At 38.1% G+C, this 17,596-nt stretch overlaps 1 protein-coding gene and 1 non-coding gene across 4 annotated transcripts; both read left to right on the plus strand.

The window, feature by feature from the left end:
* Window positions 1–1,738: 1,738 nt before the first annotated feature.
* Window positions 1,739–16,151, plus strand: LOC113297276 (transcription initiation factor TFIID subunit 1-like). Of its 3 annotated transcripts, none has more exons than XM_026545707.1 (24): window positions 1,739–1,917; window positions 2,308–2,466; window positions 2,604–2,670; window positions 3,273–3,379; window positions 4,381–4,443; window positions 4,545–4,590; window positions 4,737–4,994; window positions 5,612–5,692; window positions 6,339–6,451; window positions 6,822–6,987; window positions 7,114–8,206; window positions 9,435–9,637; window positions 9,745–9,982; window positions 10,342–10,684; window positions 10,767–10,976; window positions 11,065–11,157; window positions 11,534–11,740; window positions 11,933–12,142; window positions 12,380–12,866; window positions 13,294–13,487; window positions 13,635–13,700; window positions 14,039–14,104; window positions 14,197–15,231; window positions 15,466–16,151. In XM_026545707.1, the coding sequence occupies exons 3-24, from the start codon at window positions 2,625–2,627 to the stop codon at window positions 15,817–15,819; spliced, it is 5,679 nt and encodes a 1,892-aa protein (XP_026401492.1). In that variant the 5' UTR covers window positions 1,739–1,917; window positions 2,308–2,466; window positions 2,604–2,624; the 3' UTR covers window positions 15,820–16,151. The 3 variants fall into 3 exon arrangements, with proteins under 3 accessions (XP_026401492.1, XP_026401493.1, XP_026401495.1); XM_026545708.1 differs by having other exon boundaries at window positions 11,068–11,157; XM_026545710.1 differs by lacking the exon at window positions 5,612–5,692.
* TRNAV-UAC lies at window positions 4,025–4,097 on the plus strand. The gene has a single exon. It is a non-coding gene; the product is annotated as a tRNA-Val (tRNA).
* Window positions 16,152–17,596: the final 1,445 nt, after the last annotated feature.

Raw genomic sequence — 17,596 nt, forward strand, 5'->3', positions numbered from 1 at the left:
AAAATGTTCTCACAAATCGGAGTTGGCAACAATACTTCAATTCTCGTTAACTGGATCCCACATCAAAACAAACAACACATTTACCCACGTACGGTACACCAGATATACGGTACACCAGATATTCTAGTGCCAACTTAATTAACCTATCAACACATTCTTGGAACCATGAAACCTTCAACATCATGTTCAACACAAACATTGCACATCACATCACCAACATTCACCTACCCAAGAATCTAAAATTGACTAACACATTCTCACTACCCTAACAGACCAAACACCCCACCAAAACCAAACCCAATTATACCAACCCGACAAACCGAAATACCCAACAAAACCAATACACAACATCCTCGAACCTCATCGACACTAATCCACCAAATCAACCACCATCCACGACAACACCCAAGATAAATATTCCAAGGCAATCTGGAATTGGAAATGCCCTCCAAAAATTAGGTTTTTCTTATGGAAAGTCAGTCTCGAAGGATTACCCACTTTCGACACCCTTGCAAACATGCATATCACACCCCCTAATCTATGTCCGACATGCAACACTACAACATAAACTACAAACCACCTCCTATTCCAATGCCCCAAATCAAAACTGATTTGGCAACTCATCACCACCTCAACCACCTTACCACAACAACATACCCACGCAAACCAAACCATATCTCGATCTCAACCACCACCAACAGGCATTTAAGAAGCACTCAACAACAAACTGCCACAAACAACTAAAGTTTTTAATGCCTTTACGATGTGGCACATCTAGTTAGCAAGAAATACAAGAATCTACATGAAAATAGTCTCAATCACCGAATCTAAATAACACAAGTTACTAAGGTAATGTTTGAAGAATACATTTGGGCGCACCAACAACATCTGATGTACTATTATCGACAGACCTACCATCGAGTCTATGCCAAATAGATACAATGACAACAACCATCACAACTATGGTAGGATAAAAAACACCACAAAATAACTGTATCAAAATAAATACAGATGAAACTGCAAAAGGATATCTAGGACCAGTAGGAGCTAGGATCATTGCAAAGATAACACATGAAGATTATTGATGGCAATGACAATACCAATAAGAAACACAACATCAATATCAACAGAAAGATAAGGTTTACTAATAGCAACAAGAATCGGAATACAACAACAATGCCCAAGGTTTGGTTTTGAGATGGGTTCACAAGCAGTAATCCAACTACAAAGACAACAACAAAAAAACCAACCGTGGTACCTACACAGTATGCTGAGAGAAATCAATGAGCTCATTTAACATATACCTCTGCGAAGATAGGACACACCTATCCTGAAACAAACCAAGCAGCAGACAAACTGGCTAATCAAACGATAAAACATCAAGCAGAACAACCGGCATCAACAAAAATCTGGTAACATACTTGCCCTAATTTTCTCTCAGACATTACCAATGACAACAAAAACGGAGTAGCATTCACAAGAATTGTAATAACACCTGCTTGAGTTACTGAAATCGGTCCACCTTTTCGAAAAAAACACACACAACAGTGACGGTGCTCGAGTCCCACACGATCCACTAATATTCTCGAGTTCAGTATTCGGGCCACCCCTAAGTATTAGACTTAGGACCACATGCCGGATCTGGAACGGGTTTTATTGACGCCAACAAACCCGAATAGTTTTAATACTCCTATAATTTTAGACTTGGGGAGTTTCTATATAAGAGAAGGGAGGAGACGAGACAAGCGAGAGAAACAGAAGGACATGGAGAGAGACTGAATGAAGAAACCCTAGAACAGAACAGAACTAAGATTAACAAGGAGGATCGACCATGTATCTACAAATTAACAAGATTGGTTCATTTTACAAGACGATATAAATATCAAGTTAGGGTTTCTACCATAGAATTTGTTAAAGGTAAGATTTTTTTTTCTCTGCATTATGTAAAATGATTCCTCAATTTGAATTAAGGTTTTCGAAATTCAAACTTGTGTAGTTTGACCGTTCTTTGTAATAGGTTTGCAGAGAAAAATTCAAACTTTGTCCAATTCTTTGATTCAAATGTGCCTCTTTTTTTTTTTTTTTTCCTTCGCAACTCTAGGGTTCGTAATTACAGGGATTCAAATCAAAAATCTTTTCCATTTTCACTTACAATTATTGGTTCCTCATTCTGTAATTAAGTTGAAATTAAAAAGCTTTAGTCATACACGAACTCGGATGTATGACTTTTATATCAAACAATTATAAGTTCGAATCAAAGACCATATTTGTGTTCTACTGATACATTGTCATTGTTATAAAATTTAGTTTGGAATACGAATTCAGTGAAAGAAGAAGCCCAACCCAAGTATAAGGTGCAACCGACACATTTATCCTCTCTACTGGCGGCACTTGCCTTTTCATCGTTACTCTTGGGTTTGGCGACCTGCATCATGCACTTTGAAGTGATATAAGTTTATTTGACTGGTTAGTTCTCTGACTTGATTATTATTTTCCTAGCATTTGTAGATTAAAGATGTTTTGACAGTTATTTAGTGATATGCCAACTTGTGGGTAGCTACACACAGTTAATGTTATGACTAAATGACTGTTTTCCCTTGTAGGTGGTCACAGTTAACTCGAAAATGGGAGACGAATCTAATTCTGACTCGCATGACACTCGTGATGAAGGTAGCTATTGTGTTTGTTTTGAAGTTCTGCTAAAATATAGGTTGACACAAATGGAACATATGTGTGGCAGCATGTTTTCCTTGATCATAAAGACCCTCCTCATCACCAAAATTTACATGATTATAACACTTTACTCTATCAAAACTCAAAATTTGGAGACTTATTTTAACTATCATCTTTCCTTTGATGTCCAAACCATTTTCAATAAGTTGATGGTTTTACCATCAAGTGATTTTTGGCGAGGTTCATTTCTTTTATGTCAACATAACATATTTTCTGAAACTAGAGGATGGCAAGTGAAAACCTCCTTGTGTTTGGAAGTAGGCTTAATGTAATGGTCTGATTTTTGAGAGGCATTTAATCTACTTGGGAGCAAGGCTACCGGTACAGGATAAAGTCAATTTCTTTGATCTTGCCAATGATTAGCTCTTGTTCACTAGCAAATAACATGATTGATTTTTTATTGTTGAAATGTCGTGTTATTTATATGTAATATGACATTTCATACTACTCTTGATTTCGTCTTTGTAGGCATGTCTAACCTAATGTCATATTAGCTTGCTTGGTCATGATTAGTTCTAATTGGTTTGATATTTTGACAGATGACGAAGATGACTACGAGGAGGCTGATGAAAAAAACGGTCTCTTGGGATTTATGTTTGGAAATGTCGATGGAGCTGGTGAGCTCGACGTTGATTACCTTGATGCGGCAAGTTTCTGTCTGTAATTTTGTTTCTTGTCCATATCGTTAGTAAATTTGTGTTTAATCATAGAGGCAATCTTATATAAAGATAATCACAAATGCTTAAGTAATAATTATAATAAAATAACACTTGCAAATGTTCCCGCTCTAGAGTTTGATCTCTTAAAATTTTTCCCTCGCCTTCCCAATTGCTCTTATGGTGTGTTTGGTTGGAGGGAATGGAATCAGTTTCCTGGGAATACAATTCCATTCCCATGTTTGGTAAATAGGAATAGAGGGCGGTTAGGAATAGGATTCCCCAAATGTAAGGGAATTCCATGGTGTGTTTCGGATCACCCCTCTTTAGGGAATAGAATTCCCTTCCCACCATCCAAACAGGCCATTAAAGTGCAGATAGTACTCGACCCTACAAATAGTTATTTTTCTCAATTTAAGATATAATTTGGTGTGTACATAGTTACTGGTCTTTCATGTTACATCAATGTATTGCCAAAGCAACACATTCATATTACTCTAGGCTTCATTGTGTATGAACCGTTTAATGTTTAATGCTCCCTGCAAAAGCTCTTTTCGTTCCTTTTGTTGCAAGTATGCTCAAGTCTTGTTGAACAACTTTCAATCTAGTGTGAAAAGGAATCACTTCTAGATACAGGTCCCGTAGCTCAGTTGGGCAGAGCATTGGTCTTACGAGCGAAGGTCGCGGGTTCGAGCCCCGCCGGGACCATTCGGCCCATGGCCATTGACTTGAGACATTCTTGGTACCATATGATAATTGTTTTATTAGTACAATCTCATCCTTCCATCATATATCCCATTCTTGGTGCTGAGTTTTCTTTGATAATCCATTTCATAATCCCATGTTGGGAAGACATGAAACTATCTCTACACGATGTATGTACATTGAAGTTCGTATTATGGATCTCATCATCTTGTGTGTAGGCGTTAGCTGCACACGTTAACACAAAAAAACCTAAGTTGATGATGGGTGTTCAAATATATTTCGACAGGATGCGAAGGAGCATCTTGGTGCACTGGCAGGGGATTTGCGCCCATCGCTGACAGATATTGATGTATGGATTTCCTCAACATGTAGTATATGGAGATTTGGCAGAGTCATTCCACTTCTATTTTTAAGTTTTTTTTGAGACTGATCATGTTGTTTAACTTGTAGTTGTCAGTAAAATCAGCAGACAAATCTGCGGATGCTTCTGAACAAGGTGATTTTGACAAGCTAGAATAACGAGCTGTCTCAGTTTGGCTTGCATTGATATTTTACTTAGTCTGTTTTACTAAATGCACAGTTATGGATCATATCTTAGTGTTTTTTTAATTAATGTGCTGGTTTTAATATGATGTGTGTTAGATTATGATGAAAAGGCTGAAGATGCTGTTGATTATGAAGACATTGAAGAGCAGTACGAAGGGCCTGAGACTCAAGCCATTTCGGAGGAAGATCATTTGCTGTCAAAGAAGGAATTTAGTTATGCCAAAATGCCATTGACCACTGGTCAACTTAGTACTTCTGTCTTCGGTGAGGAGAATTATGACGAGGAGCCTGAGGGAGATGATATTGATGCGACACATACAGTGGTTTCAACAGATGAAATTCTTCCTTTAGCAGGTTATTTGCTAGGAACACTAATCTACTACTGGATCTCACACTATTTGCTTAATTTCTCGAAAATTAAAGTTTGTGGCCTTAAATAGCTTTCAAAACGAACTTTTCGTACAATTGGGCGGTTAAACTCCTCGCGATAGTCTTTCATGGGTTTCCGGTATAACTTCAGGATTCTGTTAGCTGAATACTGGTCAAATTTGGTTACTTTCGTTTTTGGTCTTTTTCTTCGATAATTTGGTGGGTTCTGATGCAAATTTGGCCAGTAGCATTCCCCCTCCCGCCCACATACACGCGCACCCACACACAGAAAGTTCTGAATATGACATTACTCTGTATCTTATTGGTTTTCTTTGTTGGGCAAACCTGAATGTTAAGAGGTATGAATTAAGTAAGGATGTGAAAAACACTAGTTCTTTTGTCTTTGACAGCATGATTCCCACTTGTAAGTTATTTTTGAATCTTATATGTTACTGGAAACATGTCATTGTCAAATATGGGAAATGAAGTTGAATCCTCAGGGGTTTTTCCCTGCATGTATGAATTACACCACATTGTTCAGTATGAGTAGTTTTTTTTTACTCGTTGTATTTGCAAATATTCTCACCTCTTTTGCTTAGCAGGAACTCTTGTTTCGGAGCACAGTTCTGAACAACCAAGCAGCTCGGCTATTGAAAAAGATCCGGAGCTTTCTCTTGAGAAGGGTTAGTTATAGGTTATAACCCTGTTGAAGAAAATTTAGTTCACTAGGTCATCTTAATAAATTAATCTCAAGTATATATTCCTTCCTGTAGTTAATCACTTCATAAATAATGAAGGAGAATCTATTACTGATAACTTGGTTGTTGTCATGCTCATGGTAGAAACCAACATGTTAGTTGTAATTCTTTTCGTTGGTGGACCCGTTATTATAAACTTGAGACTTGGAATTTTCTGTTACTTCAGTCACAAAATAAAAAAGAATAGGAGAACTTAGACGGTCAAGTAATTCTCTTATTGCGGTTATACTTTCTTTGAATAGGATCATTCTTTCAATGTGCTTTTTACGCTTCCCCTAAATACTGAGAGAGGAACAGCTACATTTTTGTAAAATGACGTCTCTTAGAGTGTCAATTGTTTATAACTACTATGTGATGTCAGGTGAAACAATGCCATTATGTGGCTATGTACTTTATAACTGTTATGTAAATATGTCTATCCAGTAAAATTTGCTCCAATCTTGTAGTTTCTGTACAACCACCAATTGTTAACACAGTTTTATTGATCTATTACATGTTTAGAGCTTTTTTTTTTCTTTTTTTTTTCACTTGGTCATGCATTAGATTTTGATCCCTTCTATTTCTCTTTTAGCTGAGAATCTTGGAATGGATTCTGGGGAAGAAAAATCTCTTGCAAATATTGAGCCTTCTCTTGAACCAATTGAAGCTGATAGCCTATCCGTTGATTCGAAGGATATTCGAGAGGTTAGTTCAAAACGATATGTCACTTGAAGTCATAATGATATCAACCTAGTTATTTTTTCTTTCTTTTTAAGGTGCATCTCTATGAGCTTGATTGATCAAGGGGTGTCAAAACAGGCTCATTTGAGACTCTTGGCTTTCCGTCGATTGATCATCTAGTAACCCGGGATAACTTGTCTCAGGCGTCAGATGATCTGGACTCACCAGTTTCTACTTATCACATTGAGGATAATAGTGCCTTTTACTTTCAACTGATAATTGTCAGCTTTTTTAACGCCATATGCTGTTTCCCTTATCATGGATGTGCACTCTGTCTTTCTTTCTCCCTCAAATTCTTACTACAGAGTGGGTTTTGATTTACATATATTCGTAGGATGATGAGCTTCGAGATTTAGAGGAGTCAAGGAATAACACAGCTTCATTGCCTATTTTGTGCATAGAAGATGGAAAGGTGGTGTTACGGTTCTCTGAAATTTTCGGCGTTCATGAGCCCCCAAGAAAAAGGGAGCAGGGAAACCATAGGGATCCTATTCCAAAAGGTGTGCATTATGCTACTACTGTATTATTTCTTATATTTTCTTTTCCTGGTTTAAGTTAACTTTTAGCTGCTTCTGTATAATATAACTTGAATAGTCTGAAAGTTTTGATCCTTTTCACACTTCCAGATAAGCTTAAAATAGTAGTTGAAGAGGACGAAGAAGATTTTCTTCGGGGGCCGTTGCAGAGTTCGTCTAATGCTAAATTAGTGGTTGTTTCTCAGTATGATGATGCATCTGTCAGAGATAGTGATGGGGTATCAATGATGTCTGGTGTTGGGCAAGGGATTGGTTTGAGGGAAACACAGGCTTTTGAACAAACAAAAGTCACCTGTCTCAGTGCAGAGCCAATGAAAGAGAGTGTTTTTGTCGATCTGGCTTCAGAATGGGTATCACCATCTTGTCCAAAGTTTTACCCTCTTGATCAACAAATTTGGGAAGACGAGATCATTTGGAACAATTCTCCTGTAGTGGGTTCAGAATCTTCCGAGAGTTCTATAATATCTGGCATTGATATGGACGGTTCCACTAATGTAGAAATAGAATCGGGAAATGAGACACGAGATTTCAATTCAGATATCACAGTTGAACCTACTGAAAAGGGTCACAGTGTTTTCCTGAGCAGCTACCCTGTTTCTGTTGAACCTTTCGGCTCAAGAACTTTTTCAGGCTCACCTAGCCTTCCATTTTCCGAAATGAATCACCCACAATTATTGAGATTAGAGTCCCGTTTCAAGGATGGTTCAAGTGATAGTGAAATCCAAACAGAGAACTCCGAAAATTTGCATAAACGTGATGCTATAAGTCTTTTTAGCAAAAGACTTTCATTGAGAAACATGGAATTGCTGGATGGATCTTGGTTGGACCAGATAATTTGGGAACCTAAGAAAGATCTTCCAAAACCAAAACTTATCCTTGATCTTCAGGATGAGCAGATGCTCTTTGAAGTTTTAGATAATAAGGATAGTGGAAATCTCCGATTTCATGCTGGGGCAATGATAGTCTCTCGGTCTGTGAAGTCCAATGGTGGAGATTCTTTGGATAATCCTGGTCAAGGTGGAGGAGCTTCTAAATTTAATATTTCTAATGACAGGTATTATTCGAACAGAAAAATGTCCCAGCAAACGAAATCACATTCGAAAAAGCGCACAGCTCACGGTGTCAAGATCTGGCATTCGATACCTGGTTTGATGCTTCAAACTATGAAGTCAAAATTGAGCAAGTAAGGCTGGCTACTTAGTTGATCCATCTCTCTCTCACACAAACACCTGCACAGAATTATACTTTTTACTTTATCTTGAAACTAAATGCGAATTTGCTTGACATGACCACTGCGGCACTAAATAGCAGAATCTGTGAGAATATAGCTCATTCTTGTTGGAATTTCAGCTTCATAATCATATGAAATAGACTCAAATATGCTTAGGAAGACAACCTTATGCTGAAAAGGATTTAGTCCTAGTATTAGCATAATACTAGGACTAAATCATAAACACCACATAAAGCAAGCATAATCAGTACATAAGCATTCTAATTTCTAAACACCTTATGCAGCAGCAAACTTGATATGAAGGTTCAACATAATTAGCATGAACTAATTCAATAGGATTACTTGGACCTTTACTTCTAGTTCCTCATGCTCATACTAATAGAATGAATGGATAAAACTGATTCTTTTTAGATTATATGAGGCTAGATGAGAGACTCTATCATGCTTGCCACATGTCCTTCTAAACTTTCCATCATGAGTTGGAGAGCCACCTCATGGCTACTTGTGACAGCTCACAAGTTATCTTTTCCTTATCTAGCATTAACCTTTAACCTCAAGCTAGTCTTTACTGCATGATTAAACCATAAACACACCTTAATATGGATTACTACTAATCCGACTTAACTTAATCTAATTAAGGATTAGCTTATACTAATGGAGATTTGTTGCACAAACCATAAAAGCCAGCAGTTATAACATACAAACTTAGTAGAAACCAGCCGCAGAAATGTAAGGGTTGCGGTTTGTTCTTCAAAACATACATCACATTAACATTTGTTATTACTTATATATAAGTATTATTGTGGTTATGGCGTTACTCATTTTGCTTAATCATGATGAAGATGACCCTTCTAAGGTTCCGAAGGAAGGAAAGTTGGAGTCAAGTAAAAATGTTCAGGGAAATAAAGACTATAGATTGGTTTTACTCAAAGCAGGGATATGTGTCCTTAAAAATACACTTGGACTGGGTATTTGTTTCCTGTTGATTAGCACGTGCATTTTTTTCTCGTCCTCTTATTTTATACCATATAAATTTAGTTTATTGTTCTTGTCTGGTGTTTGCGGGCGGATCTTGCTCCTGGTATTTATCCTACCAACAAATTGGTTTTTGCTTCCAGTATTGGTACTTCAGTCACAGTTTTAGTACCTTATTTATCTGTACTATTTTGTCTTGTTGCAGTAAAGATATTGCTTACTTTCATAGACCCAAAGCCGTATGGTATCCTCATGACAACGAAGTAGCAGCGAAGGAGCAAGGGAAGCTATCTACACAGGGTCCCATGAAAGTAATACTGAAGAGCATGGGTGGAAAAGGCAGTAAATTTCAAGTGGCTGCTGAGGATATTGTATCGTATATCAAAACAAGGGCTTCGAAAAAGCTAGGTTGGAGATCTCTATAGTACTATTACTTTGCCAAACTTGGTTTCTTCCATTAATTGGTTCTTTTGTGCTCTTATACTTGTGAGTTATGTTGATCTTTTGTTGTGCAGACTTCAGACCATCAGAACAAGTTAAAATCATTTATTCAGGAAAGGAGCTTGAAGACAGTAAATCTCTTGCTATACAAAATGTTCGTCCAAACTCTGTTCTACATCTCGTGCGCACAAGTATACATCTGTGGCCAAGAGCCCAGAAGGTTCCTGGTGAAAATATGTCATTACGTCCTCCTGGGGCTTTTAAGAAGGTGTCAGACCTTTCTGTGAAGGATGGACATGTCTTCTTAATGGAGTAAGTGGTGATTCCCCCTTCAATTTCCCCATTCTTTTGTTGTGCGATGAAGATTTTAGTCTACAAGTGGAAATATAAAATTGTAAAATCCTGCAAAGTTTCACTCTTACAGTATCTGTTTATGCTTAACTTTATTGCATTCATCAATATATTTTTCTAGCTGAAGGTTTATCCGGTACATACAAGCAATAAGGGATGTACATCACATCAATTCTTTTATATTATTTACATACATTTTCTCTGAACTTGTATTCGGATCTAATATATGACATTTTGGTGATTCTGAGTGTCTGCATCTTAGATGCTTCTGGAATGTCCATTCTGAAGTTGCATCTTGTTTGTAACCTTTGGTGTTGCAGGTATTGTGAAGAGAGGCCTTTACTTATAGGAAATGCTGGGATGGGTGCAAGACTCTGCACTTACTATCAAAAATCAGCACCTGTTGACCAAACTGCCTCAGTGCTTCGCAACGAATGTGGGGGTAGTAATCTTGGCACTGTTATTTCGCTTGATCCCGCGGACAAATCTCCTTTCCTTGGTGACATAAGACCTGGTTGCACCCAGTCGTCTCTTGAAACAAACATGTACAGAGCACCTGTATTTCCTCATAAGTTGCCCACGACTGACTACTTGTTAGTTCGATCTGCGAAGGGAAAACTTTTTCTTAGGCGTATAGACAGAATACATGTCGTCGGACAGCAGGTATTTTTATCATCCTACTTGAAAAAACACTAATTTTTTATGGCAATAAGTTGAGACTGACATTAGCCGGGGTTTTATACAGGAACCGCACATGGAAGTTATTTCTCCTGGGTCAAAAAATCTCCAGACTTATATTGGGAACAGATTATTGGTGTATATGTACCGTGTCTGTCGTGTCAATGAGAAGCGGGGGATGGCTCCTTGCATCAGAGCAGATGAGTTAGCGGCCCAGTTTCCTTCCTTGTCTGAACCCATTATTCGGAAAAGGTTGAAGCACTGTGCTGAGTTACAGGTGGATTTTAATAAATAATCATTGTTCCTAGTTCTGTTACCGGATGCCTTGACACTGCTGTTTTAATCTCTTTCACTTGACCTTGTAGAAGGGAACAAATGGGCAGTTATTTTGGGTTATTAAGCACAATTTCCGAATTCCAGTGGAAGAAGAACTTAGGAGGCAGCTGACACCCGAAAATGTGAGTTACTTCTCTTTTTCTGTGTTTTCGCTGCAGTTTTGTTAGGTGTAGTCATAGTTTTTGCATGTGAGGTACATCTCTTTGTCTTTTAACAAGTCTTACAGAACTAGTAGATAACAATGTAGTAAGCTGCTGACCAGCTGCGCTCTTCATTAAGTTCTCAGCAGTATTTTTGCTAATTGTTTCCTTTCTATATAAGCTTTCTCTGAGTTACTTGGTCTTGCATTAGCCTCTTTTTTATTATTTGTGGGCGGATTAGATCTTTAATCTTATTCCTTTCAACCGGAGGCATAATTTATACCTTTTTTATGACAGAAAGAATTTGTTGCATTGTTATATTTGAATCTTTGACCCCTGATGCGTGTTCTGATGTCAGGTTTGTTGCTATGAAAGCATGCAAGCTGGGCTTTACCGGCTTAAGCGTTTAGGGATAAGCAGACTGACACACCCTACTGGCCTTTCTTCTGCAATGAACCAACTTCCAGATGAAGCCATTGCGTTGGCTGCTTCATCTCACATTGAAAGGGAGCTACAGATAACCCCTTGGAATCTTAGTAGCAACTTCGTCACCTGTACGAACCAGGTGAAGTATTTTTAAATGTTTTGACTCTCTCTAAGATTTTGATATGCTTTGGAACAAATCTTCAAGTGAAGGAAGGGTTCAATATGGGTGTGAATTGTATATTAATTAAAGGGTGAATGTTCAAACGTGTTGGTTAACTGGTTTCGCTTCTTTTGGGTTGAATCTTTATGTTCTAAAACTATCATGGTGCAGGACAGAGAAAATATAGAGCGCCTAGAGATTACAGGAGTCGGAGACCCATCTGGCAGAGGCCTAGGTTTCAGCTATGTACGTGTTGCCACGAAGGCATCTATATCCAATGCAGTAGTGAAGAAAAAAATAGTGGCTCCTCGTGTGGGAGGTACAACAGTCACTGGAACAGATGCTGATCTGCGTAGGTTAAACATGGATGGGGCCCGTGAGGTATGATTCTTCAACAGAAGTTTCTTATTGTGTTCATTTTATTAGTTTTAACTTTAAAGAGAAAGCGCAGCCTTATCTTAACGTTGAGGCAAACCATAATAGGAGCATCCCATTTGGCTTCACAATCTATAAATTTTGTCCCTTTTCAATAATTAATCTAGTCATGACAGTTGTTGATGCGTTTTGAGTCTTGAGCTTACATCCTATTCTGATCCATTTGGTTACAAACTATCTTAGGTGCTACTTAAGTTCAATGTTCCGGAGGATACAATTGCAAAACAAACTAGGTGGCATCGGATCGCCATGATACGCAAACTTTCCAGTGAGCAAGCGTCTGCAGGGGTCAAAGTTGATGCAACAACCATTGGCAAGTATGCACGTGGCCAGCGGATGTCATTTCTTCAGCTACAACAGCAGGCCAGAGAAAAATGTCAAGAAATTTGGGATCGACAGCTTCAGAATCTTTCGGCTGCCGAAGGCGACGAAAATGAGAGCGACTCTGAAGCAAATAGTGATCTGGATTCTTTTGCTGGGGACCTTGAAAATTTGCTGGATGCAGAAGAATGTGGGGAAGCTGAGGTGGGTAGCAATGAATCTAAACAAGACAAAATTGATGGTGTTAGAGGACTTAAAATGCGGAGGCATCCAACCCAAGTCCAAGCAGAGGAGGAAATTGAAGATGAAGCAGCTGAAGCAGCAGAATTATGCAGGATGCTCATGGATGGTAAGAAGGGGAAAAGACGCTTAGTCCTTTCAGCTGATACGGTTCATTACTTATTTGATCTTAGTGCATGTTAACTCATCTAAATATTTCAACAGAATATATACATAATGCAGATACTAAGTTCTTAAAGAGTATTATTTAGGTTAGCAAATAGTCGACTAGGTAAGTTCGGTCTAATGTTGTGTGTGTCTCCAACTCATGACTGTTAGTTAGACACCAAAATAAAGATTAAAGAGCAGACCCAGGAGATATCTGCTGTCTCTTGTTCTTTGGCATGACCAGAACTTCCTATCAGTGGAGCTAGCAGTGAAGACATTCTAGGATCTTGTTTAGTGTCATTGTTCTTGTTTGCATGTGGATGTTGATTCACCAGTTATCATAATTTCAAATAAAAATGAGCCACATCTTTGCCCTATTTGTTCTTCAGATAATGGGGCCAAGGGGAAAAAGAAGAAGAAAACGGTTGTTAGGGGGCGGGAAGAGTTAGGACTGAGTTGGCAGCGAGGTTTAAGTGCTGAACGGATCAATAAAGCTAATGGCTCTGTTAAACAAGTCAGTCGTACAGCCCAACCTGATGGTTCATTCACATCAATGGAGAACATTATTCATGATCAAAAGGAGGTTTGCAGTTCTGAAAATTCTTATAAGCTTTGCCCCTGGATATTTATTCTCCTCGATTCCCTCAGTTTTTTATGCCAAGGTTTCATCCTGCAGGGGATATTCTTGAGAAACTTTTATCAGAGTTGCCGTTTATTTTCTTGCTTGCAGGTGGATAATATACGTAAAAGGAACTTCTCTGGCATCATTAAATCAAAGAAGTTGAAGAATGATAAGGTAATTCATTAGTTTGTTGTTATAACTTTTCACATTAAACTCGTGATGACCTATGTCATGAAAAGGTCACCAAGCCCTAAAATAGAAAACCGGACTGAATCCCCCGCTACTTTATGTGGCCCAGTGGAATTGACAATATGAGACTCTCTTTCTCATCTAGGGATCAATTGGCATATGTTGTATTTAATCTATAAATTCATTGCAGCAGATTTCTTATGTATTGCAGAAATGTATGCCAAACAAGTTGATCACTTTATCTTTTTCTTGTCCAAGAGGTTGGACTTCCAGTATTATTACTTCCCTGATGAAGTTATCTTCCTTTTGAAATCGTTAACCAGGTTAGGGAAAAACACCCCTCGGGTAAAAATGTACGGGAAGGTTTTGTGTGTGGGGCATGTGGTCAGGTTAGTGCATTTTGCCTAGAATTCACTTGTTCAGGAAAATTTACATAACTGATCCAATGTGTATTTGACATCTCAACTTCCTGTTGGACTAGGCGGGGCACATGAGGACCAACAAGAATTGTCCTAGGTATGGAGAAGATCCAGACACTCATGTTGAGAACTCTATCTTGGAAAAGATACCTGGGAAGCTTAACCTTCATGATTCTTCTGCTCAACCAAAGTCTACAATAAAGAAAATAATACCTAAAATTGCTGCTAGAAATGTTCCTGCAGAGGCCCAAGAGAAAGTTGAGAAAGCAAAAACCTTCCAATTGAAGGTAAAATGTGCACTCCCTGACAAATCTCTTGAGCAAAGCACTACCGCAACACAAAATTCTGAGAAACAAGATGAAATGGGAAGTAGATCTGTCTCCAAATATAGTAAAATAATAATTTCCAACAAGATGAAACATGAGGACTTCCATGGTGAACCTCAGAAGCAGCCCTCGATTGTTATTCGGCCACCCTTGAACATTGAAAAGCCACCTCGGAAGAAAATCATTATCAAGCAACCAAAAGTGGATCAGGTTAGAGAAGAAGTTCGTTATGGTATGCAGGAGGAGCATAGAAAGACTGAGAAAATGATGCAGTTATCAAGCTATGATATACTTAGAAAGCAGGAACAGAAACGGCTAGCTGATGAGGCAGCAGCAAAACGAAAAGCAAAAGAGGACAAGAAATTTTGGGAAGAGGAAAACAAAAGGAGAGTCATTAGAGAGGCGAAGGAAAGGGAAAGAGAGAGGGAAAGGGAGATCGAAAGGGAGAGGGGAAGGGAAATGATTTTGTATCAAGAAAGAATGATGCAGTTAGAGCAAAATAGATTAGCTGAATCTAGGAGGATCCATGAAGCCTTGCAGCAGAGAGAAAAGGAGGAACTGGAGAGGCAAAAAATGAAGAAGAAAAAGAAGGTAAAATTCGATGAGACGGGAGATGATTACTATCTTGAGGAACCAAGAGGATACAGAACCAGCCGTAGAATGCCAGAAAGGAGCCGCGCTGCTAAGAAGCGGCCTGCAGTTGATTCGTCTGCTCGGTATGGTCCAGAATATGGCCAACAAACTAAACGCCGTAGAGGGGGTGAAGGACAGGTAACTTTTGTTGTTCCATTGAAATTTTATCTGCAGTCTGTCGAGATAGTAGGGATATTACTTGACCTTGAATTAGCAAAGCCCTAGTTCATGTAAGTCACCGCGGAGATCATCCTTAAATTTCAGCTTTAGATCACATCCAGTTTGGCCATATGGCCGTATATTAGTATACTAGAGTGATTTTGTTAAGACCGATTATAAGTTTATGCTCAACTTTTCGCTAAAATCCTGCAGGTTGGGTTAGCAAACACTCTTGAAAACATTCTGGATGGGTTAAAGAATGCCCACGAGGTATCATACCTTTTCCTCAAACCAGTGTCGAAGAAGGAAGCACCTGACTACTTGGACATCATCGAACATCCGATGGATCTCTCTACCATTAGGGAAAAAGCGAGAAGGATGGAGTATAAAGACAGGGATGAATTCCGGCATGATGTTTGTCAAATTACCATCAATGCCCACAAGTACAATGCTGTTTGTAACCCAGGTATACCTCCACTTGCGGATCAGCTATTAGAGCTCTGTGATTATTTCTTGGACCAGTTCCATGAAAGGTTAAGTGAAGCTGAAGCCAGCATTGACACATGAACTCTATCTCTGTTTTACTTTTATTATTATTATGTTTGTAATTGCTTGTGCTGGAAATCGTAGAGTTCGATATTTCCACCAAATTTGTGAATAGATTAGATGATAGTCGCCTCCTTTTAGTTTCATCAGCAACTAGTTTTCTGAAATAGAGTAAAAAAGAAAACACCAACCTGTACATGATCAAACAAACATCAGTTTAGTCATCTTTCAGCTAATCAAGCGTTATCGTAAATAAATTTTGTTTGATTTAGATGTATTTAATTATTATTTTACTCTAGCCACTATTCCTAGATTTGAGAAAGCTCTCTGGAATCTATCAATGTTAACTTGCATGTGTAACAATACGATATCCTTTGCAACTTTTTTTGCCTTTTTGAATTCACTTGTTGGGGATTTCTCTATCCTGGCCTGGTCTTGTTCGTCTATTTAGTAACTATTCACAATGCTGCCTTGTTATTGCAATTTCTTGAATCCAAACTTGTGCACCCCCAAAATTAGGGCGCATAAGTATGCTTCCTGATTTTGAAATTACCCAAAAATTAGGAGAATATCAAATACTCAATGAAAAGAGTGATACTTGTTCACCTCGGTTTTTAGGAGGTGCACAAATTTGCACTCCCCGTTATACATGTACAAGTAATGCGCGACGGCATTATGTACTTGGCAGGCTCTTTTGGGAAGAGATAGATGGGTTTTGTAGCTTTCGGTAGTAGTGGATAAAACAGAGAACTCCATTATCAAAGTCCTTTTGTCATTTGCCATAGCTTTTATACCAACTTAAGGGGAATTTCCTTTTAACATATATGCCGTTCTCTTTTATACCTCCTTGTTAAAAATTAAACACTGCCCCTACATGAATCACATGGATGCTTGGGAGCATACAAAATCAATCTAACACAAAACATTTCAAGCCTTGGATTGGTAATACCCTCGAGCAATTTTCGTACCCCTATTAATAACGTTGCATGAATCATGGTCTAGTGATGTTAACAAATTTTAAAATTATCATCAATACTAGTAGATGGGTCCAAATTTTAGGGTACTACTACTGGAAGAAAAAAGATGAAATTTCTTCATTTTATTTTTATTAACCCCCATCAATGGGTCAATGGTACAACCCAATTTCCTCTTGTAAGATTTTGATCATTTCTCCGTTTGAAACTTTCCATCATTTTGTCAAAAGCAAAACAAGAAATAGTTTTATTATGAGATTTTGTTTGGTAAAAGTAAGAAAGTTTATAAAGAAGAAAATCAACAACATTTTGAATGGTTAGATGACAGAAGGTTTTCAGTGAGATTAACTTTTGCGATAGAAAGGGATAAAATCTTAATGGCCATAGAGAATATGAGTTGAGACCACCTCTGATTTATGTATATTTATTTTTGATGACAGGGTGGGGAAGATATATTATAGATTATAGAGATAGATGTGGGGAAGTGCAAGGTTCATAGGCTGAGAAGTTCTCTTAAGAAAACAAAAGTGATGCCTCCCTCAAATATATACTCAAAATGTATGAGTTGAAGTTGACACATAAAAAGTCTTGCATGACCAATAAAATCCATATCCTGGTCATGGCTTTCTCAAAATGGCCAAAGTTTTCTCAATATCTAGTTGAATGGAAATGGAGAATATGCTTCTTTAGCAACAAGGAAGCTTTGTCTTCAATTTAATAAATTCCGAGTTGATTGTTATGCGAGAAAGATTTATGAATTAAAATCCGGTGAATTTCAGGGAGTTTGTATGATTATTAGGATTTTTTTTTGGGGGGCGCTAAGT

Source organism: Papaver somniferum, chromosome 7 (genome assembly GCF_003573695.1).
Source record: "Papaver somniferum cultivar HN1 chromosome 7, ASM357369v1, whole genome shotgun sequence".
Classification (NCBI taxonomy): domain Eukaryota; kingdom Viridiplantae; phylum Streptophyta; class Magnoliopsida; order Ranunculales; family Papaveraceae; genus Papaver; species Papaver somniferum.